General features: G+C 42.3%; 1 protein-coding gene across 4 annotated transcripts in view; it reads left to right on the top strand.

Annotated features, from left to right (window-relative positions):
* The window catches only part of Ptprm (protein tyrosine phosphatase receptor type M), a 677,957-nt gene that overhangs the window by 510,570 nt on the left and 141,763 nt on the right, over positions 1–25,624 (top strand). For all 4 annotated transcript variants that reach the window (XM_027397791.2, XM_027397790.2, XM_027397789.2 and 1 more), the window contains one exon: positions 22,805–22,956. In XM_027397791.2, the coding sequence (XP_027253592.1) occupies positions 22,805–22,956 (152 nt within the window). The remainder of the gene's footprint in view (positions 1–22,804; positions 22,957–25,624) is intronic.

Below are 25,624 nucleotides of genomic sequence, written 5' to 3'. Positions count from 1 at the left end.
GTGTCCTCTATGCAATGGGGCGTGTGGAAGATGTTTGATTTTAGTGTTTGCTATAATGGAGAATTTAAATTACGATGTTTGTCAAATCTCTAATCTTTGTTACAGAGTGGAATATTAATTACGCTTTTAACTCGAAGAGGTAAATAAAATGAGCATCCACTTCACGCCCAGGGGTAAATTGCAGATTACTGACAACTTGACATAATGCTCCAAAATGTCAGTTTTGTCAAACAAATTTAGAGGAACTGGTTAAACTATTAGCTTCCCATTGCTCCAGCCCCTTTACCGAAGCCAACAAGGGTTCTGAGCAGCAGGAACGCTGTGCCTTGTGGGAGACTGAGGGAGTTAAACAGAATAAGCAAGATGGATGAGGAGACAAGGCCACAGATGCACTCAATTAGTTTATATCTGTCTATTAACTTCTGCGGGTGGCTTTGGATAAACAGCAGATTAACTCTTGCCCATCTGTGGGATCTGCAAAGCCTTGGGAAAGGCTGGAGGGTGCCCAGCGGGATGAAGATGCTGGCCTCTCGTTTTTTTCCCCTGCTCCCACTTTGCAATTTGTGCCTGTGAGACATTAGCAATGTCTGTCAGAGTTCTAGGCACTTTAAAGGAAAAGGGGAGTGGCCTGTGGCCTGGAGCCACCAAAGACTTTGAGTTGCTGTAATTGTTTCAGAAACTGTACTTGGGGAGAAAGGATTGAATCTCACTTCTTTGAACATTCAAGAAATTAAAAATCCTCCGTAGGTGACGATATCCAGGACTTCTTCTCTGGAAAGGCAGTCTGGGGTGGGCACTGGCGGTGCCCCGGCCTGACAGACAGGGTACATGGCATGGGGGCCTCGGCATCAGAAGTCACAGTGGGCTGTTCTCAGCGTGCACATAGACTCCATTGTCTCCTCATCCCCTTGCAGAGCAGGAGGAAAATGTGTGGTGTGATCATTAGGATCATTAGGGGCAGCAACATTCCCTATGAAATCATTGAAGACACAGAATTCAAGGAATGGAATCACTTAGAGGGGAGATGCACACACACCCATGAGTGCACACATACACTTATATTCATTCTCACACATACCATAAAGGGACTTATTTATCCTTTACCATTGTCTTTGGGTTGTTATTGCTATGATGAAACAGAACAACTAAAAGCAAGATGGAGAGGAAAGGGTTCATTTGGCTTACGCTTAAACAGTACAGTCCATCATTGAAAGAAGTCAGGACAGGAACTCAAACAGGGCAGGGACCTAGTGTCAGGGACAATGCAGAGGCCATGGAGGAGAGCTGCCCACTGGCTCACTTCCATGACTTGCTCAGTGAACTTTCTTACAGAGCCCAGCACCACCAGCTCACGGATGGCCCCACCCACAATGGGCTGGGCCCTCCCACATCAATCACTAATTAAGAAAATGCCCTATAGGCTTGCATACAACCCATCTTATGGACTCATTTCTTTTTTCAACTGAGGTTCCATCCTCTCTGATGACTCTAGCTTGTGTCAAGTTGGCACAACACTGGCCAGGACAACTATTTTATAATGACCAGGAAGTTTGGGTATGTTGTTCCCTGTGTGGGCCTTCCCTATACGGAACCAATTAGCAACAGAGAATCAAGGATAAAAAGTAAGATATTTATTATGTTGCATTAAATATACCCAATAAATAAGTTGTTTTGTTTTGTTTTTCAGTTAAGAATAAAATTCATCTAAGTCTTAGATATTTGTTTGGATAGCTATGCCTGTGGTTGCTGGTTTACATTAGTAGAGATTTTTCTTCCGTGATCTCTTGAATTGCCCATCTCAAGAGCCTTGGTGTTTCAATGTTTGTTTCTCTGAACTAGATAGAGCATTTATGTGCCGATGAGTTTTGCTAAATTTTATGCCTCTTACATAGTCACTCTACAAACAGAGTGAAGGCAGTGTATTCACTAACCCCAGTGTACCCTACAGAACCCTTACCAAGCAAGACCCCAATGAACATGATAAGATGAAAGGTGAACTAAGATTCTAGCGGCTGTCTTCGCAAAAGAAGGCATTTGACATGTCTTAGACTTCAACATTTTCCTTCTGTTTCTGCCACTACAGAATTGAACAGGGTTTACCCCTTCTGTTTCCCACCCACTAGGCTACTACAGAATCAAACAGGGGTTTACTTTACAAGACTAAACTAGAGATGCACTTAAAGAAAATCTTTCATCCAGCTGGGTGTGGTGGCTGGTGCCTGGAATCCCAGCGTTTGTCGCATAGAGTCAGGAGGGTAAGTCATGTTAACCTCAGCTACACAGCAAGTAGGAGACTACCGTGGGCTACATGAGGCCCTATCTCAAATAAACAACAACAAAATCATTCTCCAAATTATAACTGCAACTAACACCTCCCTTTCTGTGTCCCCTGCCTCCTCACCATTGCTGTGGTTGATGTGTACTGTTGTTGCTTATATGCCACAGTCACCTTGGAATTTTCACAAGTGGTGGCTGTCATCATCATCCTGTATTTGTGGGGGGACTTTTGGAATTTGAATGTATGAACTGTGGGAGAGACTAAGGCATCTGGACATCTTAGCTATGGGGCGGTGGTGGGAGCATCAGACGTGTCTTACATGCCACTAGGCTGCAGAGCAACCGTCTTTTTTATCGTTACTCCTGTCTAGATAGCCCTTACCTAATATCTGCACCGCACAGCTTCTCATTCAATCATCATGACCACAAGGAAGGGATTGGTCTCCCTGCTGTCCATGTAGAGAAAGTAAGACTCAGGTGTCAGCGACTTTGATACGGAAATCGAGAACTGTCTGGTGTAGAAGGGAGTCTCCTTGCATCACTGTTTTCTCAATGAAATAAGAAGCTTTTATCTGAAAGGAGAGGAGAAGCTAACAGAAACAGGAGGAGATAAAAGGCAATGGAACCTTAACTTCTCTCAAATTTAATGTCTGTCTCATTATTCTTTCCCTCCATGTGACTCTTCTTGTCTAAGATTTATGTACTGATTTCCCAGCCTGGCTTCTAAGGGATTCCATCGATAACAAGTAGTGTCAGGGTTTTTCTGTAGGCAGCTCACATCTTCCTTCTTTTTACAAAAGTAGATTGGTGGATTCAGAATAAACTCTGAAAGATATGGCCATCTAATGATAATTTTAAGAGCTAGCTCCTACACCTTGTTAAAAACAGAAACGTTAAGGCAGCTTCAAGTCCAGTAGCCTAGAGTTGAAAAGCTAAATAAAAGGTTTCCAACCCTACAACTTCCTATGAATTCGTCTCCCATGCTACAGACACTTTTCAAATAACCAGTTCCCTTGCTGTGCGGTGAGAAGACTGGGGTCTGAGTGTGGCCCTTGGCATGTTAAGAAGACACAGCACACTCTCCCTGATGCTCAGTCATGGTGCCTTCCAAGCTTGTGTGAGACAAAAGAGAAACTCAGGTCAGTTGATAAAGAAGGGAGCTCACTTTCACCATTTTCACACTAAGCACTTGTTCCGAGCCTCCTCGATACTGCCACCCCTTCATAAAGCTCCTCATGGTGACCCCCAACCATAAAATTATTTTCATTGCTACTTCATAACCATAATTTTGCTACTGTTATGAATCACAATGTAAATATCTGTGTTTTCTGATGGCCTCAGGCAACTCATCTGAAAGGATCATTCCACCGCCAAAGGGGTCAGAATGCACAGGCTGAGAACCGTTCCTATATAAGATCTTCTATGTTTCGACTGTTCAAATATTACCTCACACAATCCAAGGGCTGTGTTTCATGTCGAGTGCCAGGATGGGTCTGTTGGCATGATTTTACTATGGGAAGGGGCAGGTGTTTTAGAAATCTAGCAAAACCACAAATCTCCTCGGGTTTTTTGTTTTGTTTTGTTTTGTTGTGTGTGTGTGTGTGTGTGTTAATATATTTATAAAATATTTATAAAAATAAATATACAAATACATTTCCATGTATATATTGTGTGTATGGAAAGCTTTCAAATACCGTCACCTACTACCTGTTGTCTCTTGAGGCTCTGATATACTCAGAGCCTCTCACATGACTCAGATTTGGGACAGGAGGTTGGAGCCCTTCCCTCTGCTTTGGAAGTGAGAAGAAAAGATGGTGCCTGCTGGTACCAGCTCTGAGTGTTGCCAGCACTGTTTGCAAGCATCTCCCAGATAAGCAGATGGCTTCTTTAATGATGAACCTAATTTTTCTAAAATGCTAATGAGTTAGCAGAAGATAATTTGAAAGTCTGCCATATATTGCAGGAAATGTCTTTTGTGTCTGTATGCTATGCTTCTAAGAGTCACGCAGCTATCGTCTGTGCGGTGGGATCAGTTTCTCTTAAATGCTGTCACTCTGATCACTGGAAAAGGAGAAAGATGGTTCACAAGAAAAAGGGATCATGCAGGATGAAACAACCTATTAAAATTAAAGCTATTTTCTGTCCACAAAACCTAGGCCTTCGAGTGGCTTTTTGAAGCATCTATTTGGAACAGGCTTCACACAGCGCGTGCCCTTCCGTCTCTCCAGTCCCCTGAAACTCAGATGCAGCTGATCTGACTATGAGCCTGCCAAGCCAGAGATCTTGCCCAGAATATGCTAGAAAGAAAAGAGAGAGAATGAAAACAATGAAGATCTGGAGCTCTGTTTGGCTGCTATACGTGATATATTTGCAACACGGGTCAGACCCCCACGCTTTCACACATAGCATGATATGGCCATCCTTAGCATACTTGTTTGTCAAATAAACCGTACAAGATGTAAAATCCCCCCACACTCTAAGCGTGGCTGATTCCTGTCATTTAGGACGCCCCTATGGTATCTGTGTTTTCTGTGATCTGTGATCACGGGGTTCTGAAGAATTGATTTGGGTTTGGACAAAGTCTCACATGCTGTTGAGACTGGCAGGAGAGGTCTGGTTTTGCCAGGCGTAGCTATCTGTTAGGAGGCTCCACAGCAGCCTTGCACTTACTGAGGTTTTTGAGCCACCAATGGTGATGACTTAGATCCATTATTTTATGAGCTATTTTGAAAGGTGACATGCCAATTTTTTATCATTCCTTCTGTATTTAATCAGTGCTGTTCTTGGCCTGACTGTTTGGTGGCTCCAGAATGCAACTGTCAGGAACCACCCTTATTTTCCTTCCGCACTGAATCTGGTCCCTATAGCTTTATTGCTGACTATCTCACTGCAGACGTGTGATTTTCCAGGTATGCCATTTGTTTCCACGTAATTAGTATTTGAGTGGTCAGAGCATCTTCATTCTTGGCCAACAGAAACCCCTTCAAGTAGTCTCATGTTTTTCTGACATCATTCCTAAAGTCTGAACACTTCTAGGCCAGGAGACTCCCCCGCTGGTCATGAGCATCATCTGCCCTTAATTAGAGCCATCCATTTCTCGGAGAAAACCTGGTTTCTTACAATAGGAAATGTTGATTAGAAAGCACCCTATGACTGTAGGGAGTGACCACTGATCCGAATCAGTCATTGTTTCTAGGTTGGTGTCAACCGCCTTTACCATTTTTTTACCCTGTTTCTACCCATCTACCTGCCACTGTCCGACAGGCCAGGCTTCAACTCTTCGCCTTTCCTTTGCTCACTAACAGTAAAAAGGCCGTGGACACATAGTGAAATCTAAGACAACAAAAACAGTGAGACATAATCAATAAATTTGAATACTTCAAGATTATAAACTTCTGCACACCAAAAGACACTATTTAAATGGAGCTTTAAATTAGGCAAACATACTTCTTACATGACTATATTTCAAAGTACTAGTGGCCTAAATATAAAGAATATGTAAATATGATTATCAATAATAAAAGATCAATAACCAAATAGAAGATTGAATGTAAAATATAGTCAACTCTATAATAGAAATGCACTTTGTAATATAAAATAATATACTATAGTCTATACTACAAGTAACATTTGACAAGTTTTCAATCTCACTCATAATCAGCTGCATTTGAATCAATGAACAAATTGATTATTGTATAATGCGGGTATGTGTGTAGCATATGTACTTGTTAGTATGTGTGTGTGCAGATGTGCATGCATGTAGATGCATGTGTACATATGTATACATCAATATGAAGGTCAAAGGTCAGTCTCACATACACACTTTTTTTTGACTCCTGTTCTCTCATTCAACCTGAAGCCTATTTATCTGACTTGGCTCGACCCTCATAGCTGCAACTTTCCTGACCCTTTTGAGGTTCATTTTAGTTTTAGGAAAGGCACCCCTTCTTACCCTGCACCCCAATCCTGTGAGCTGTCCACAAGGAGCAGATGCGACACAGGTTATTTGATTATTTATATTAGCGGGGATCCTTATATTAGTTATGAGCGTATCCAAGTAGCAAGGTCACCTTTGTTTGTGATAGAGAAATTTGAATTTTTATAGTCATTGGTACAGATCTTTAAGGTGTAGGGTTTTTTATATTTTTCCACGGTGTGACTTTTTTAACAATAAATTTACTATTGATTAGCATTTTAAAAAGCCAATAGAGATTGTATATGACTTAGAAGGAGGGAAGATGGGAGCAAGAGAGGAAGAGAAAGGGAAGGGAGGGTGGGAAGATCTGTGTAGGGATCACTCAGAAGACCTATGGATGGTGGGGCCATAGGACCGCCCGTAAGTGATGCATTAAAAAATTAGAGTGCCAATAATATGCCATGTGTTTGTTGCTATGGCTGCACTGATATGTTGAACGAAGATAATGGCTTAAAACACAATTGCCTTACAATTTTGGAGGTCAGAAGGTACCCAGAGGGTGGCACTCTTTCCAGAAGTGAATCTCTCCTTGTTCAGAGCTTTGGGCACCCCATGACTCTGACCTGATGCTGTTCTGCCTCCTGCAGAGCCACAATTCTACCTGCTGGTGACCAAGGAAGTGTCACAGTTCTATCTCAGATGGCTGAGGAAGAAAGCCAGTCTTGTTCTAATCTTATCAACAATCATCCCGCAGCTCTGTGCTTGTAGCCCTACAGTCACAGGTTCCGAGACTGGGAGACGGGCATCTTCCAGGACCATCCCACCCCGTAGTGAAGGCATCCCTTCCTAGGTTAAACTTAATGCCACTCTTACAAGGACCCCTTGAGAAACAGGTTTGCATTCCTGTTTACATCAACCAACCAGCAGTTACATTTTGAAATTTGAAATACGAATCCTATTTTTTAACAGTTTTTGTTAGGCTTTTAAATGTCTCATGCAAGTATAAACTGTACCTTGAGCATATTCTCCACTCTTTACATTTTTCTGCCTATCTGTTTATGAAATTAGTCCTGTGTATCCAAAGGCTATCTGGATTTTAAAATGTCAATCCACAAATTAAGATCCATACCAGGCAATTTTATTGAGCCCTGTTTTCTGCTGTGTTGATACCAGCGGTTTGCCCTGCTTTTATTAGGCAGAGGCCTTCCTAGGCTTTAGTGTGCTCAATAAACATCAGGGCAATTGAGGTACTACTCCAGTGTGACATGCACTAAATCCCCGCTTTCTCACTTGTATTTATAGCCCGCTAGAGGACCAACAGTATGCCAGTTTAGTTTTTCTGCAGAGTGACATTTCTGAAATCATTAAATTTCCAGATAATGTGCACGTGTGGACTTGGGCGGCTCTCACTAATGTTACTTTATTCCCGCTTTCGCTCTACGGTGGATCGTACCGGTTTCATATTTCTTGCGGCACGGCTGGTCCCAGTCCCTCCAGACTCATATCACTCTGAAGTGAGATATAAAGCTAAGCAAAATATTACTAAGGGTGACAGAGACCGCATCTATTATTTTTATGGCTGACTCTTTCCTAGTTTTTAAGAATCTTCAGCTGGTTTTGGAAATTACATTGGAGCACCCGCGTGAGCCGTGAGTTGCTCCCCAATGGAAGATGTTTTTGTCAGGTGGGATCTGTGAGCAGGTGGATCTTGAAGGGCAGGCTGTGTGTGGCGCTATCATTCTCACTGAAGCATAGGTTGGGAGGCTTCAAGCCGAGACAAACTGCTCTAAACTAAGAGCTCTATGTATGCAGAGCCCATACACTCGAGAGGCCTAAGGGGCACACGGGACTCACAGGGCATTTGCTTGGGAAGAAGGACAGCGTGGAGGGAAAGCCCCAACAGAGCGATATTAAAATGAATCTCAGGACTGACCCAAAGGCTTTCCTCAAAGGGTGTTAAGTGAATAGTATTGAAGCTCAGGTATGAAAAGAGAGTATGTGATTTTAATTCAACCTCACTGTACTTTCATCCATTTCCTGCTGCTATGTCAATACCATAAAACAGGCAGTTTATAAAGGAAATGCATTTGTTTCTCAACAGTTTTCCCACCTACATCCAATATTGATCTACCGGCTCCTGGTACAAGGGACCTTCCTACTGTGTCGGGCTGTGGCAGAGGGCATCCTGCTTACTGGAAAGTCCTCCAGTCCCCTTTCTCTTATAAAGCAACGGATGTCATCGTGGGTGCTATGTTCTCACCTCATCCTAACTAGATCCCCAAGTTCCTGCTCCTAAAACCCTGACCGCATGAACTTAGGAGTTAAGTTTCCAGTTCACAAAATGTGGGGGAAACACATTCAAACCATATCCCTCACAAAAGAATCCAAAACACGATGCCTGCGTCCCTGAAATAATTGTGTATGTCCAGTTGCCAAGGTCTTTTGAATTCTTGCAGCCACTGAAAAACCTGTAGACCATGGAGATAAGCGTGTGGAGCATAGTGACCAGCAATTCCTGAGCGGGAGCCTGCAGTCACAGCTGAACACTGAGCATCAGACATCCCCATGCCTAGTGAGATGTCATCACTCTGTGTTCATTGTGTGGTTTATATGAATAGGAAATAAGGTGTGGACAGTTGGGCAGTCCCAAGTTTAGGGACAGCTATTTGGTGTATACCTGCCACATGCCAGATATTGGTTATTTTTGTTTCATTCTGTTGCTGTGACAAGCACCATAACCAAAAACAACTGGGAGGAAAGGATTTATTTGGCTTATACTTCCAGGCCACAATGCACCATTGAGAGAAGTCAGGTGGGAACTGGAGGCAGGAGCCTGGATTGCTTGCTGGCTCTATTAACTCATGCCCAACTCTATCAACTCATGAGTGGTCATGTTCTTTTACAGAATGGGACCACTGCCCAGGAAATTGTGTCTTTCACAGTGGCAGGGGGAGGGGGACTCCTATCAAGGCAAATTCTTCACGGACATGTCCATGGATCAACCTGATAAAGCCACTTACTTATTTGAGGCGTTCAGGGCACTGTTGACTGTGTTAATGCTAACTAGCACACAGCCCCCATGTAATCATGCTCATGCATACAGTAAGCCTTAGCTCAGAGGTGAATCAATGGCTTCCCAACTGTAGGAAAGCAATGGTGACTAATCAAAGGTCCAATGACATTGCAGTGTGGAGAAAACTGATGTTTTTCCCTTTGCCAGCAGGTACCAATAGCAAATAAATTTTGGGTCAGGGGTGTGACTTTGTGTCCTCTTCCCCTTCCAGTGCTGGCATTTTGCCTGGTTTGAACCTGTGTGGGTCCTGTGAGAGCTGTCTCGGTCCTGTTGTGTCTTCTTGGATGCTCACTCCCTTATTTGTATCATTACTGCACCAGTCTACCCTTTGGGGCAAGTCCCTATTACAGGTCTCAGGGTTGTACCTTGGTGACACTGAGGTGGATCTGTTCCTAACTTCTTGAAGAACTACCACACTTACTTCCGTAGTATCTGCACCAGTCTACACTGACACCAGCAATGGTTGTGTTGCCTTTCTCTGGTGTTCCACCAGGGATTGTGGGCCTGTTTATATTGTTTACTCAATCTTGACTTAACTTTGGTAGGTCATATAAACCAAGAAATTCATCCATTTCTTTTGGGTTTTCCTAAAGATCCAAATAACTAACATCAGAGTTGAAATGGGAGACATTAGTATAGACACCAAGGACATTCAGAGAAGACAATCAAAGACATACTTCAAAAATCTGTATTTCATCTTTTCTGTCAACCTTGTTGATTATCTCAAAGAACCAGCTCTTTGTTTCACTGGTTCTTTTTGTATTGTTTTTTTTTCTTTGTTTGTTTCTGTTTCATTGATCTCAGCCATGGGTTTTATTATTTCATCTACTCTTTCCAGGTATGGCTACTTGTTTTTTGTTGTTTTTTTTTTTTAAGCTTTCAGGTGGGTTGTTTCATTTTGTTTTGGTTTTTTGTTTGTTTGTTTGTTTGTTTGTTTTATTTTGCTTTATTGTTTTGTTTTGTAGACACTTGCCTCTTAAAACTACTTTCATTGTGTCCTATAGTTTGGGGATGTGTTGTATTTTCATTTTCATTCCTTCTAAAATGCTTTAATTTCTGTCTTGGCCCATGTTCATTCAGTATTGAGTTGTTCAGTTTCTATGGATTCATTTTTCTTTCCATTGTTTCTACAATTGATGATTTCCAGCTTTAATAGATGGTGGTTAGATAGGATTCTGGATGTTATTTCAATTTTCTTATATCTGTCAAGACTTTCTTAATTTCCTAACATGTTTTCAATTTTGAAAAAAGTCCATGAACTGCTGAAAAGAAACTATTCTGTACTGTTCAGGTGGAATGTTTTGTAAATGTCTGTTAGGATCATTTGACTTGTGACATTATTTAACTCCCATGTTTGTTTGTTTGTTTTTGTCTTGATGGCTTACATATTGGTGAGAGTGGGGAATTGAAGTCCACCATTATCACTATGTGAGGGTTGATATGTGGCTTTAGCTGTAGTAATGTTTCTACAGTTATAAACTCAGATGCATAAATATTTAAAATTGCAATATCATCTTGGTGGATTTTCCCTCTAAGGAGTATGCAGTGTCCTTCTCTATCTCTTCTGATTAATTTTGGTTTGAAGTCTATTTAGTCAGATACTAAAATAACTATACCTACTTACTTCTTGGGCCCATGTTTAGAATAACTTTTTGTGTCCTTTTACCATGAGGTGATGTCCATGAACAATTGTAAAGTATGTTTCTTAGATGCAACAGAAAGATGGATCCTATTTTCTAATCAAATCTGTTAGTCTTTGTCTTTTTGTTGGGGAAATTGAGACCATTGATACTGAGAGTTATTAATAAGCAGTGCTTGTTGGTTCCTGTTATTTTGTTGTTGTGAAATGAATTTCCCCCCTTTTGATTTATTGTTCTATAATTACTTATTCTTTGTGTCTTCTTGGGTGTTGTTAACTTCTTCATACTGAAACTTTCCTTCCAGTACCTTCTGTAGAACTCAAGTGGTGGATGGAAATTGCTTGAATTGGTTTTTTTATAATAGAATGTTTTCTTTCTCTATTATGATTGATAGTTTTGCTGGGTATAGTAGTCCTGGCTAGTGTCTGTGGTCTCTCTGAATTCATAGAACATCTTTCCAGGTCTAGCTTTCAGAGTCTCCATTGAAAATCACATGCTATTGTAATTGGCTTGCCTTTGCATGTGACTTTGTCTGTTTCCTTTATAGCTTTTAATATTCTTTTTGTTTGGTACATTTAATATTTTAATTATTATGTGTTGTGAGTAATTTCCTTTCTTGTCCTGTCTATTTCTTGTATTGTTCTGTATGTTTCTTGTACCTTTGTAGGTACCTCCATATTTAGGTTGGAGAAATTTTCTTCTATGATTTTATTAAAAATACTTTTCTATGCCTTTCTTTGTTAAATTCCACTGTAATGTCTTTACTTGTTTTCATTATTTCACTTTCATAGTTTGTGTTTTCATTATCTTTATTGAGAGATCTATTCATGTCCTCTTAAAGTTCCTCGGACATATTTGTAATTGTTACTTTGAAGTCCTTGTCTTATGCTTCAGCTAAATTGCATTTCCAGGGCCTATTGCAATAGGGTTGATGAAAGCAAATTGTCTTGGCTCTTTGAGTTTGAGTTTGAGTCCTGGGATCTGCTGTAATCTACTGTTATGATGTTTAAAGCATTTCTTGATATAGATAACTGGTCTTAGCTTTGTTGGGTGGACATTCATCTCTTGGTTGCTATTGCCCACTCTTGATCCTAGCCAAATGTGATGGCTGTAGAGTTCCTGGGTCCCAGCTTTGTATGGCCACTGAGGAGGACCCTGCCAGAAACTAGTTCTGCATGTCTGGCTGCTGTCACAGAGGTTAAAAGAAAAGGCTGAAAGGGGTCTTGGGAAAGAATACATACATACATACATACATACATACATACATACATACATCAATCAGATTAGAGTAATTGAAATATTCATTACTCCAGCCATTTATCATTCTTTTGTGTTAAGAACATTAAAATCATTCATACTCTTTTGGAATTGCAACTAATTATTGTCAGCCATAGTTTCCCCCCACTGTTCTGTAAACATGAGAAGTAATTCCACCTATCCAGAGGCGCTGGTCTGCCCATTAACCCTGCCTTTTCCCACCCCACTCCTTTCTCCTGTCCATGCCTCTGGGGTTAGGTTTCTCAGCTTTGACATATGAGTGAGAACATGTGACGTCTGTCTTTCTGACCTCACTTTGGTCACGTAACACGATGCCCTCTGCTTGCATGCATGGTGCTGGTATTATGCATCTCCTTTTGAGCGTTTTTCAGTCTGTTGTTTTGTCTCATCCAATGCTCAGGAGATAAGTAAAGCAGAAGCCCAACACAAATAAAAGCTCTGGCTTGTGTGGAAGCAGAAAGATTCTTCAGGAGAAATACTTGTCTGTCAACTAGTCAGAGGGGACCAGAAGGTTTCTGGGTAGTCAGTGAGTAGTCTGTGCAGTACTATGTCCGGGAGAGACTGAACAGACTACAGGGAGTTGCAGTTAGTGGTGGCAGACAGACAGATGTTTCTATGTCCACTAAAGCCAGAAGCTCTATAGTGCAAAGATTATCCTATGTTCAAGTATGTCCAGACTAGAGCCACCAGTGTGGTTAGCTGTGATTCAGTGACGGTTTTAGAAATGAATCTATCTTCTCTACACATGACTGATACCACATGCCGAAAGTTACCCCAGCGTGGTGCCTTGGGCAGCTTACTGTGATGGATCCTCAGTTTCCTTCTCTATACAGTAGGAGTTCGTGAGAGCCATGTCTTCACTGGATGTTTAAGGGTTAAAAATGGTGCAGCTTTTCTGAACCCACTGCTCCTGTAATAATTATTTTCATTTCTGCTTCTATCAGTTTCTGTCAGTTATCAGACCACAGTGGATTTTAGTCCTTAAAATTTTTAACTTGGAAAACAACGTTATGTGACAGTTTGAATAGATCTGTCCTTAAGGTGACAGCTCCTTATTCATTTAGCTTTGTTCAGCTGGTCCCAACCAATAGCTCTTTCATCCCTACTGTGAGAAAAATTAAATACTTGTGGGTTCCGGCTTCTACCCCAGATTTAATTAAGTCTAAGCACACACGTAATTATACAAGCCAGGACCAGAAAGCCATTTGTTCTTTTATTCTTCTCTCTGTATGTGATTTCTATGTCTGTAAGTTTTGCCTCCCCTGTAGTATTTAATTGAAAGATGACTTTAAAGTGAAGACAGTCTTTCCCCGGGCTGAGGTCCAGGTCAGGCCTACATGCATCTCTAGCCACTCCCTTGGTGGCAGCATCCATGTCAGAATGGGACTGGGTGGTGAACTCTCCCTTCATCTGGAGTGGCCATTGGACACAAGCATGATGGCGTTCTTCCCCTTTGACCCACCATACCTGTAGTGAAATGTCCTTCCATGCCACAGACCACCCAGCTCTTACTGAGTTTCTCCTGTCCCACTAGGTCCCGCTGCTGCTTCAGCCCCAAATGAGCACACAAAGACTTATATTAATTATTAAATTCTTGGCTGATCATAGGTCTTCTCATTGGCTAGCCCTGTCTTAATTATTAACCCATTTATTTTTTTTTATCAATCTATGTATTGCCACGAGGCTGTGGCTTACTCGGTAATGCCCTGGCATGTTGTTATTCCTTTGGCATCATGGCGACTCTGTGTGGCAGGCTCACTCTGCCTACCTTTCCCAGACTTGTCTCCTAGACCCACCTATCTTCCTGCCTCATAGGCTGAATGGTGTTTTATTCATTAACCAATAAGATAAACATATTTACAGAAGGACAACCCCATCACCCAGCTCCATTACAGAGAGGAAAGGGGAGGAGGATCCATGCCTCTTTTCTCCTACTTTGCTCTCCTAGGTGGCCACCCTTTGGCCCCCCAGCTCTTCCACAGGACTTTCCCCAATGAGTTCTCTCTTCCCTGGTTTTCTTGATCAGTTATGATTTGCACCTGGTCATGTGAATGATACTGTGCCAGGAAGTGTTTTCTTATTTCCTGTTCCCTCACGTGTGGTGAGCGTAAAGTATGAGAACAATCTCTTCTCTCTGAGAACCTGACACACTGTTCTCCTCTCTCACCATAACTCCTATCTGCACTTAAGAGCTGTGACAACCATTTTTTTTCCTTCCCTCTAATTTTTCTTTCCCAAGCAGTGCTATAATCTTTAAGCCATGTGTTATGCAATGTTCCTGTACTGTGACAAATTTTCTGAGAGTCAACACAGGAAAAGGATAGCTTCATTTTGGATTTGCTGAGGTGGGATCATTTCTCTGGGGTCCGTGGTGAGGGAAATCACAAGAGAGAGAGCATCGTAGAGCAAAGTTATCCACCTGACGGTTCTTGGGAGGCAAAGAGAAGGGACACCATCTTGTAGTCTCCTTAGAGGATGGCCTCCAGGCACCCACGGTCTTTCACTAGACCCCACTTCTTAAAGGATTCTCTGCTGTCCAGTGGGACCATGCTGGAGATGAAGCCTTAAACACATGTCTCTTATCTTCCAATGTTTGGTAATTTTCAGCAATCTTTCTGTTGTAGAATTTCATCTGAGAATATGCATTGTATATTTTCTTTCCTTTAAGAAATGTAAGGTGCAAAAAAGAGAGGGAGAGGGAGAGAGAGAGAGAAAGCTGGGCAGTGGTGGTTCGTGCCTTTAATCCCAGCACTCTGGAGGCAGAGGCAGGTGGATCTCTGTGAGCTCAAGGTCAGCCTGGTCTACATATTCAATTCTAAGACAGTCAGTGGCTCTGAGAGCCACTCAGAGAAACCCTGTCTGGAAAAAAAAAGTAAGGTGTTGTTTTATGGACCGAAACATAATCTACATCTGTGACTATGACATGTACATTTGAAAAGGATCAACTGTCACTGTGTGAAATATTGTAACAATGTCAGTTAAATCCAGCCAATTGGTTGTGCTGTGGAATGGAAGATTCAATGATTGTCTACCTATTTGACCTTCCTATTGCTAACAAAAGGATGTAAGTCTTCAACCCTAGGAATGGGCTCATCTGTTTTTATTCATAGCTTATCACTGTTTGATTCGTGTATAAGCTTGACAGTTGGCAACATATCATGAGATTTTGAAGTCTGTTTTGAGAAGGAACCTTTTTTTTAAGGTAATGCTACCTTGATGCTCCATGGTGACTCGCCTTTCTTTGGAGTGCCTTGTCTGATCTACTGTAGCTCTTCCTGTTTTCCTGTTAACTGTCATGACTTGGTGTGTTTTTCTTCATCCCTTTACTTTTTAATCTGTCTGGGTCCTTGTACATATAATAAGTTTCTTCAGATATTAAGTTGGGTCTTAATTTTTTTTAATCTACTTTAACAGTATCTGTCTTTCAGCTTACATGTGTAAACTGTTGGTATTTCAATTGATCGTGGATATGTACCATATTAAGAGCTCACTTTTTTTTTTTTTTTACCATTTTGGATTTATTGCCTTGTGCTTTCCTTGTCCGTCTATAGTTTGGCTCCCACTCTGTCTCTTTCTATGCTGTGTTGAGCATTTTGTGTTATTCCACTTTTTCCCTTCTCAGCTTCTTTGTCCCGTGGTTGTCCTAGATACACACTAGACCCTCACAGCCGATGCCAGTGCCCCTCTGGGTGACTTTATTCTGCTTTGCAGGTACAGTGTGTTCTTCTGAGAGCCAAGTGTGCTTTGATTTTCCTCTCTTGTATCTCTCTTAAATCTCACTTATCCAGGCAGTAGCTGTCTGATACTCTGTTGTTGCTTTGTTAACCAACCTTTATCTGCTTAGATTAAGAATTTTTAAAAAGGCTTCTTATAACCTTGATTATTTCTTCTTTAATATTTTTCCTTTTTAGGTACATCCAAATGTATGATTTCAAGTCATTTTCCTTCTCTCTGAGATTTCTTTTTCCACATTCATGGTTTTAATTTTCTACCAGACATTGTATATATTTTTTCCCTCATCCTTTCCTTTAAGTTAATGGGACAGCTTTTCCATTACAAGCCACTTGAAGAGAAGCTTTGGTTAAGATGGAGATGAAATAAAAGCAAACAGCACCACAGACAGCAGCTCTATGAAAAGCAAAGCACAGTGATTACAGGAAGTGTCTCTTTCCTCACTGTCATGCAGATGGCAGAGTCACGGGTAAACTGCAGTTCATCGTGTTACGTATCAGAGTCTCCCTCATCTCTGGAATAGCTGGAGATCCTGGATGGGTTTGAAACCTGAATTGTCAAGTCTCCATGTCTGCCAGTCATACCAAGTTTCTGGCAGTCTGACTGTTGCTCTCACAAATAAATGTTAACATCACCTGTTATGGGTCAGGATCTGTAGACTGATACATATGAGGTTCTTGGTTGTGACACCTTTGTTCATGTCATAGACAGGTTCCCGCCTCCCAACGTAGATATATGATGCCGGGCCTCTGTTTTGGAGTGTTGGACTTGTCAGGAAGCTATGTTTACCATAGGTAAAGAACATAAGACAGAAGTCAAGGCTATCAGTACAATCTGTTCTCTAAGGCGAGCAATAACCCCCCTGGGGTATTCATAACTCAGTTTTCAGAGACCTTATGCTCTCTGAGGCATCAGCAGTAGGCACAGGGATATTGTGGCTGACTCAGACCAGGCAGCTTCTGGTGGTGGAAGGCGGACTCAGCTATTACTTCCTAAGCCACCTAACTGACATCACCTGACGGAAGGCATCTTGCTGCATGAGTACACTAGCTGGCTCCTCATCCCCTTTATGGTAGACAGGCGGTGATACCATATGGGAAGATGCGTGTGCTTCTGCTGCCAGGGAGGCATTGAGATGCCAATCCTAGCTGAGTTCCGGGGAGCAAACTGTTTTGTAATGTGCTGGCTCACCCCTAAGTCCATTTTAGATTCCGTTTAGACTCAGTGTGACAAACAAAGTTGAGTTGTGCTCCTCTTCCCACAGCAAATTGGCTCTCAAGGGGGAACCACTTCACAAAAGTGACTGTGCAATTATCCTCAGGATCCACCAGAGTTAGATTCAAAATAGGCCATCTTTCTGATTACAGAAATAGGCAATGCCGTCTGCCCTGCAATGATGATCGGTTTGGTAGCCCAGTCAGGGCCCATGATGGGTCCACTGTGTTCATTTCATTCATGAACTCTCATCCACCAGCTCTCAATCGTGGGGAATCGGGTGTGCGCGTGTGCCTACACACAGGTGCTGAGTAGTTATTGAGTCTATGAATATGCAGTTGTTTAGCTCTTGTACAAACTGATTCATGGACACTGTACTTAGGAATAATGGATATTTTTGTTTTCAGAAGATAGAATATTATGCTCAAAGTGGTCTAAGGTAGCTTGGAGTTGAGAATTTATGAACTCCTCTCAGTTGAGATAAACAGGCACAGTCAGGGCCCAGTGCACAGACAGGTCCAGGCAGTGGACCAAGACACCAGAGAACTTTTAATGTTTTCTGGAAGGGGAGATTGCTAGCAACAAATCCCCCAGCTTTCACACATCTGCCAAGGTTTATTTCCCCATTTCTAAAGAGTAGCATTTTAGGTTTGCCGTGTTCTCTGTGTCATTTCACCCCACTGGACTATTATTTCAGTGGTTTCTGAGAAATTCAATGTAGCTCTCGTTTTATTGTTTGTAACTGGACATCTCTCTACCATGCACCACTTCTTGAATAACCACTCGAGGCTTAACATGAATTACAAACTGTTGGGCCTATTAGCTCAGGCTTATTATTAACTAGCTCTTACAATAAATTAACCCACTTTCATTAGTCTATATTTTACCATGAGGCTCATGGTTTGTTAACTCATATCTTGCCTCTCGAGCAGCTACTGGTGTCCCCACCCTTTTTCTCCTGGATTTCCTGCCTGGCTCTATTCTGCCTGGCTATTGGCCACCTCATCTTCTTATTGACCAATGGTAATAAAACACACTCACAGCATATAGAGAGACACCCTAAGTCAGTTGTTCCTGTTGGGAAGCATACTTGCTTCCCCCTCCTGCCTTTTGCTTCTTTTAAGATTATTTCTGTTTCAATTTCTTCTCTGCTTATCTGACTATGATAGGCTCAGCTGTAGACATTTTGAACTTATCCCTCCTGGTGTTCCCTGGATTTCTTTAACATGAACTTTGGTATCTGTCCTTACCTTTAGGAAATGCTTAGGCATTAGCATTTCAAAAATTTCTGCTATTCATTTCTCTCTTCCCATCCCATCATGCCATAGGGATTGCATTTCAGCCCCTAGGCCCTGTTCACCAACAGCCCCAGTGTTTGTTTATAACTGTATATCTCTTTATTAATTAAATACCAGTTATTTAAATTTGTTCATTTAGTTTCACAGGGATTTTTGCACATGCACTTTTGCTCCTTTAAGTTGTGATTTCCACATTTGGCCATGTCCGTCCTGCTTGGGGGAGTGCTCCCCCTGTGTTCTCAGTCCTCCCATTGATCTAAAGGAGTCAGTTTGCATTCTGTCCTGCTTTGGTTGTTGTTTGGAGAGAATGGTGACTTCTAACTCCTCCCTGCTGCCAGGAAGCTCTCCAGATCGCTGTCTCATTTTTAAAAATCATCTACTTATAGATATTGATAGGAGCCTTTCTTTCTTCTTCTTTTAATCACTAAGGACCTTTGAGATTCATACAGCACAGGTTTGGAGATTGGCAATTACAGGGCTTCAGACAAACCATTCTCTAAACATTATGATGAAAAATAAATTTACTCATTTTTAGATAAGAGTATAAAGAAAACCATTTCCGGTTAAAGAGTTTCTCTGAATACAAGATGTTAATTTCAGAAAGTTTTTCTCATGGTTTTCAACTTAAAAAATCACAGATCTGCATCACAGAGTGAGGGGATGGATAGCAGAGAGAGAGAGAGAGAGAGAGAGAGAGAGAGAGAGAGAGCAAGTTGTGCAGTCATAAATGAACTTCAGTTCTAAATCTAAACTTTCTCAACCTTTTGTGAGCATTGATAGACACTTGTCTGCCACATATAAGAACAAATAAAAGACCCTCGTGTCAATCCACATCTCCCCTAACTAAGGGAACTGCTTTGAATGGATGACTTCTTACCCATGATGGTGATGGAATCCATTCCTAAGCATTTTGAATGCCACTAGCATTGTACAATGCATTCTGTGGATCTCTTTCTGACTTTTCGGTACACAGTGTTGACATTTGGGGTGATAGAGTATTCATGCCTGAAAGTCATTTGGTAATAATGTACAAGGCAAGGGGAACTGTTTAGAGTCAGAGAGCTCTAGGCCCTGGCTCAGTTCTACCATTTGAATGAGTAAGTAGCTTTCCTGAAACCCAGTTCTCTCATCGGCAAAGTAAGAGTTAGAAATAGGTCTCCCATGGTTCCCAGGATCAAAGGAGGTAAGATGTGCTGGGTGCCGACATGCCCTGGCTGTGTGGAAGGCGTTAGTTCCTACTCCTCTCTCTTCTGACACAGCTAAGCCTCTAAGTGCTGTTATTACTCCTGGAGGGCACCAGTAGTGACCAATGTGCTTTATTTGGGCAAACACTGCTTAATTTTACATTTTTAATTATGTCCTGTGGTGGCTCATTTTATATCAACTTGACACAAGCTAGAGTTACCTGAAAGCAGAGAATCTCAGTTGAGAAAACAGGGGTCGCATAGCAGATATTCTGAATATCAGATATTTAAATTACAATTCATCACAGTAACAACATTACAGTTACGAAGTAGCAATGAAGTAATTTTAGGGTTGGGGGTCACCACAACATGAGAACTGTATTAAAGGGTCACAGCATCAGGAAGGTTGGGGACCACTGCTGTAGAGCTTTTTCTTAGTGATTGACGGGGGAGGGCCCAGCCCTTTGTGGATGGTTCCATCCCTGGACTGGTGGTCCTGTGTTCTATAAGAAAGCTGGCTGGGCAAGCCATGATGAGCAAGCTAGTGACGAGTACTTCTCCATGGCCTCTGCATCAGTTCCTGTCTTCAGGTTCCTGCCCTGTTTGAGCTCCTCTCCTGACTTCCTTCAAAGATGAACAGTGATGTGTAAGTGTCAGCCAAATAAACCCTTTCCTCCCAGCTTGCTTTTTGGTCCTGGTCTCACAGCAATAGAGACCCTAACTAAGACATTTGCCAACACATACACCCTGAGTTGACATGAAATCTGGCTTTGGGGACCACGGGCATCCATTGACAGAGCCCAGTCTGCTTCCCCTATTTGTCTCCAGCACTCACTACCCTTAGTTTCTGACCCTGGCTTCTTTCACTTACGCTACCTTCCTGTCTGAAGATGTTTGTGTCGGCACTGGAAACACGGATGAAGAACAGAATCCATGAAGGGAGGCTGGCTGAGGACACTGAAAGCTAACTGAGTTTTGAAAAACGTTCACGGGCTTAATGCGCTTGGCCCCCAGTTGTGAGCATCAAACTGTAGGTTTCTGATTCGAGTTCCATTCTGTTTGAGCAGCACCTGTGAATCCTGAAAAGGGGTTCCTTTGTATGTAAAGATCAGTAATGACATGTTCAGTGTGGTACTGTGAAATTAATCCACACATACAAGGCCTTAGAAAAGGAGAAGAAGGTCGTTTCTAGCACAAGCCTAGCCTTGGTTGGGGCTGCATATTCCCCATCTGCCACCACCTCCCAGGCTGCCAGCAACAATGCAAGAGGCACCCGTGAGCTGCTGTTTGGTAATCTCTTTAGAGGAATTCAAACAAACAAAGGTAAAGGGGAGTCTGGAAGAGTTAGCCACACCTGTCCTTTTAGGCTGAACTGAATTGTGGAATGTAGATTCTCAGTCCTCCACATCAGCGTTCCAGGGGAGACTTGGCCTAAGAATGTTTGCAAGGAGCTGGTGGTGTTGAGACAGCAGCAATAAGATGGAGTTACAGTGGCCTCTGTCCAGTGCATCTGATAACAACAGGCAGGTCTAGACACTGTCGCCCACATACTGCAGCCAGCCAGGAAGGGGCTTGCAAAAGACAGTCGTGTCTGCACATAGAAAGAGGGGGGGGGGGTGCCGGTGCCCAGAGAGGTCAGAGTGGCCGGCCTCTCACCATGCACATCATTTCTCCCTCCCAGAGACATTGTACGTGATTTTCACTCATCTGCCTCAAATAAATGTCTTTTGTTCCAACTTTTAGCAATTAAAAGGGCAAGTTAATCTTGGGGCTGTTCTTCCTTCCAATTGTAACTACAGGCAAGAAAGCATTTGGATTGAGCATCATTTAGAGATGACAATAAAGATTATCCATATGGCCTCCTGTCCCAGCACCCTGCGCTGCTTTAGCAACCACCTGACATGGGTGTGGGTATGACTGTGGCTCATTTCAGCTCTGCCGTGTCCCAGGTCGATCAGTGTCAGGATGATTTACTGGAAATAGCCGCCATTTTTCTTTTTTAAATGATAGTAGGTGCTTAGGCAGAATTTTAATATTTTCTCTTCTTTTTCCTTTCATTTAAAAAATGTTTGGTCTGTTTTTAGAAACATTAAACAGTTAGATGACTTTGACTCTCCCCTTCCTTCCACAAGCCACTCACGTCTTCCCACTCTCAAACTGCCAGCTTCTTTTTCTTTATGATCGTCATTTATATGTGCGTGTATGCAACCTGCTGTGTTCATTTTATTGTGTATAACTGGTTTCAAGGCTGACTATACTGCATTGGACAAGAAGTTCATCCCTGGGAGAGGCCGATTCTCCTCACAGCACTCACTTGCTGCCTGTAGTTCCTTGTGTATGGATGGAACCCCAGAAAACTCCCCCCTTCCATGTTAGCATGCCTGCTGATCCTGCCATTGTTCTGCTCTTGTTTATGAGCCATTTCTGAGGGAGACTTCCCCAGAGGCTTGGATTGAAGTGCTGTGGTCCTCTGACACCTCTTCACTACATCAATGTTCCTTAAATGTTCTGAATTCTACTTTTGTCTGTCGTGGGTACAGAATCTCTGATGATAAAATCTGCAGCAGTGTGTTTTATCTGCTCGTTTTCCATGGGCTTTCATACAGGTAGCTGTCACTTCAAATAATGGCTATCTTGTGGTTGGTGAGGAGGATACAGAAGCCTGGATCCCTGTTGAGGGACTTTTTGCATTTCCTCCTACAGAGGAGACCTTAACCCTGCTAGGAGTTAGGTTGGCTATACTTAACATCATTTCAAAGTAGAATAATTGCAATTCACCGGGGTGTAACCCTGTCACAAAATGGGAACTTGTAGTCCAGTTTTGCCTGGCAGATTTTAGTTAGAATTTACTCTTTGACACTTTGTCTCTGACAATTATTTAGTAAGAAGTTAGTAACTGTAGGAGCTTATCAGCCAACAGATGATAACCTTCACCTAAGAGTCATTGGTTATTTAGGGTTAGCTCATTGTAGGAAAAGCAATGTCTCTGTTGTTGTTGTTGCTCCTGCTGCTTCTGCTGTTGTTATGTGTGCAGCCTGGCAGGGCACGTCACATACATAAGGCATATAAATCAATGTAAGAGTGAATGATTGATTTGGTAGTGGTTATTTCTGAACATGAGTCAGTACTTGTGTCACGCCTCTGTCTCCCGTCCACATGTTCATTGACATCACTGAACTCTATGTCCCAAGGAAACTGGCCAAGAAGAGGAAGGAGACGATGAGCAGTACCCGGCAGGAGATGACTGTGATGGTGAATTCTATGGACAAGAGCTATGCTGAGCAAGGCACGAACTGTGACGAAGCCTTTTCGTTCATGGACACACACAACCTGAACGGGAGATGTAAGTGTCCTCGCCACATGGCTTTCACTGTGCCTGTTGGGCTAGACAGGGCTCTAGTAGTTCTGTGTGATGAAAACCCCAAATCCTCTTAGAGCACTCTTACACAGAACGGCTCTTTCCTGTCTCTAGGCCTCAAGTTGCTTAGTGAAGGTGATTTTTCTAAAGATGCTACTACCTAGGACAGTGAGCCCGGAGATCCACTGTGAAAAGTCTTTCAGTTCTTTGAGAGTGTTAACTCTAAGGTTTCCTCTGGCTGAAGAGGCACCTACACCCCTCACCCCTTTTGCTCTTTAGATCCCATTTGTAAGCAGTGCCAGGTGTGGAATGGCACCAGAGAAGTCTGCCATGAAACCAGTCGTTAAATGGCAGTAACCAGTTAATTGTTTGTTTGTTCAGCTGACAGGTTCTGCCTTTATTACGGGGCAATTAGTGGCAACTAATAAATTAAAATGTGCTTCAATGTATCTCATGAGCTTCGAATCAGAAGGGCTAACTGAGCTCAACCAATGCCTACCTGTGCATACCCAGCCTGCCAGACTTGCTTGCAGCAGGCACTACTCCAACACACTGGGAGGGCAGCACTGTTCAGTTGGGTTCTTGGCCACCATCCTTCCATGACACTCAGTGGAGGGTGCAGAAACTGGTGTGTCATCACAGCAAACTCTTTCACATTTTTGGTAAGATTGTCACTGCTTTTTTTTGAAGCAGAAGTTACTGGCTGTTGGGTTTTTGTTTGTTTGTTTGTTTGTTTGTTTGTTTTTCACGGAAAAAAATTACATAGTGTACATAGCTCCAAATTAAAGTGCCCTGACTTTGTTTGTTGTGAATTAGATCTGGGGGGGGGGGGACCACAAACCTTTGAGCTGGTACAGAGTTGGAATTTGTATAGTTGTGTCTGCTCTGTGAGAATCAATTTAGAAGAGGCCTCACAGGGCACATCTCGGAGAAGGACACTTGCCTAGCACACCTGCAACATGTGTGAAGCCCCCGAAGACCAAAAACTAAGATGGAGGAAAGAAGGGGGACTCAGATACATTCTCCACTTGCCGGGATCACCCATCAGCTTCCAAAGTTTTATTGCACAGTCAGTTTCCTCGGGAATACATTTTCTTAAAATGACTCACTTCAAGAACAGGAACAAAAATTAATAGTTATGGGATGTTTCAAGTTTGAACCCCAGGGGGACATCACTTCTAGACAGGAAGTCTAACTGGACAGCTAGTTCAGGTCTGCATCTGCAGGCGCGCAGATGAGCATAAGTTTACCACTGAAGCCTTCCTGGCTGACCCACTGTCTGGAATTCTTTGAGTATCCTCTTAATAAACCCAGCAAAGACCAGGTAGTGGTGGCACACACTTTTAATCCCAGCACTCGGGAGGCAGAGGCAGGTGGATCTCTGTGAGTTCAAGGCCAGCCTGGTCTACAGAGTGAGTTCCAGGACAACCTCAAAAGCCACAGAGAAACCCTGTCTCAAATAACCAAAAAGTAAAAAATAAAATAAAGTAAAATAAACCCAGCAAAAGAAATTATTCCCTCCCATTTGGTTTGCCATGAGAGGTCTCTTACAGTTTCACTGACAGGGATCCCAATGGTAAACATTTTCCTAATACTAATAAAACAATTTCCCTTTCAATAAAAGCCACTAGGGAAGCAATCCCAGAAAGACTTACACAGACATCTCAGCTATAGCACACACACACACACACACACACACACACACACACACACACACACACACTCGACATTCAGATACAGAAATCTGCAAAATCATACTCAGAAAGTTCTAAAAGCTGTAGGGTGAGTCCCTTTTTTTAAAATGAGATAGAAAGAAAATAAGACTGAAAGATTTAACAGCAAACCAGAATTCATTTCTGAGTGTGGAGAATCATCTGTCTACCACTACAAATATGAGCTGTGCCTTCCACTTTAATATACCATAAAAAGGGACATAGAACATGGGAGATAGGAAAGGGCTCCATTTGAGTAGTTAAAGACAAACATATTTTAACACAAAGATGGAAATAAACATAATTACTCTGTATTTACCCTGCACACTTTTACCAAACACATAAAAATGGCTGCAGGTGAGAAAGCCACCTTGAGCAGTTTATAAGGGCAGGATTTCTTTAGTTCTTGTTTTCATCAGTTGCTGTTTTCCTGGCAATTTGCCAAAACCATGCATAAAAGCGACCCTTCTCAGGAGAAACAATCAAATAAATGACAGGAGGCCTGGATCCCTTCCCTCTGTTGTTGGCATATTTGCCATTTGAAGATATGAACACTAGTAAAGCACTTCCCTTTACAGTGAGAGTTGCTTCTAACAACTAAAATGCATTAACACATCATCAAAATAATCACAACCTGAGGAATCTCCAGGGTCCGAGGCACTGCCCATTGGTGGGATGATGCAATTGTGTGTGTGTCAGGGGGATCTCGGCATCAAACAAGTCACTTCAGTATGGAGAAGTGTTGGCAGGGGCCATTATGTTGAACTACCTTGAGCACACATCAGTCACTGTGTTTTGATGAAGTAAGTGTTTTTATATTACGCACCAACTAACATGTAGAGCAGAGTTAGTGTACTGCCTTAAAATGGCAAACCCCACCTTCCATGGAATCAGTTAGAGGGGTTTCCCTCTTAGCAATGGACACAAAGGGCTGGTGTGGT

The sequence above is a fragment of the Cricetulus griseus genome, chromosome 2 (assembly GCF_003668045.3).
Source record: "Cricetulus griseus strain 17A/GY chromosome 2, alternate assembly CriGri-PICRH-1.0, whole genome shotgun sequence".
In the NCBI taxonomy this organism is placed as follows: Eukaryota; Metazoa; Chordata; class Mammalia; order Rodentia; family Cricetidae; genus Cricetulus; species Cricetulus griseus.
Note: the sequence above shows the minus strand (reverse complement) of the source record. Positions and strands in the feature narration are given on the sequence as shown.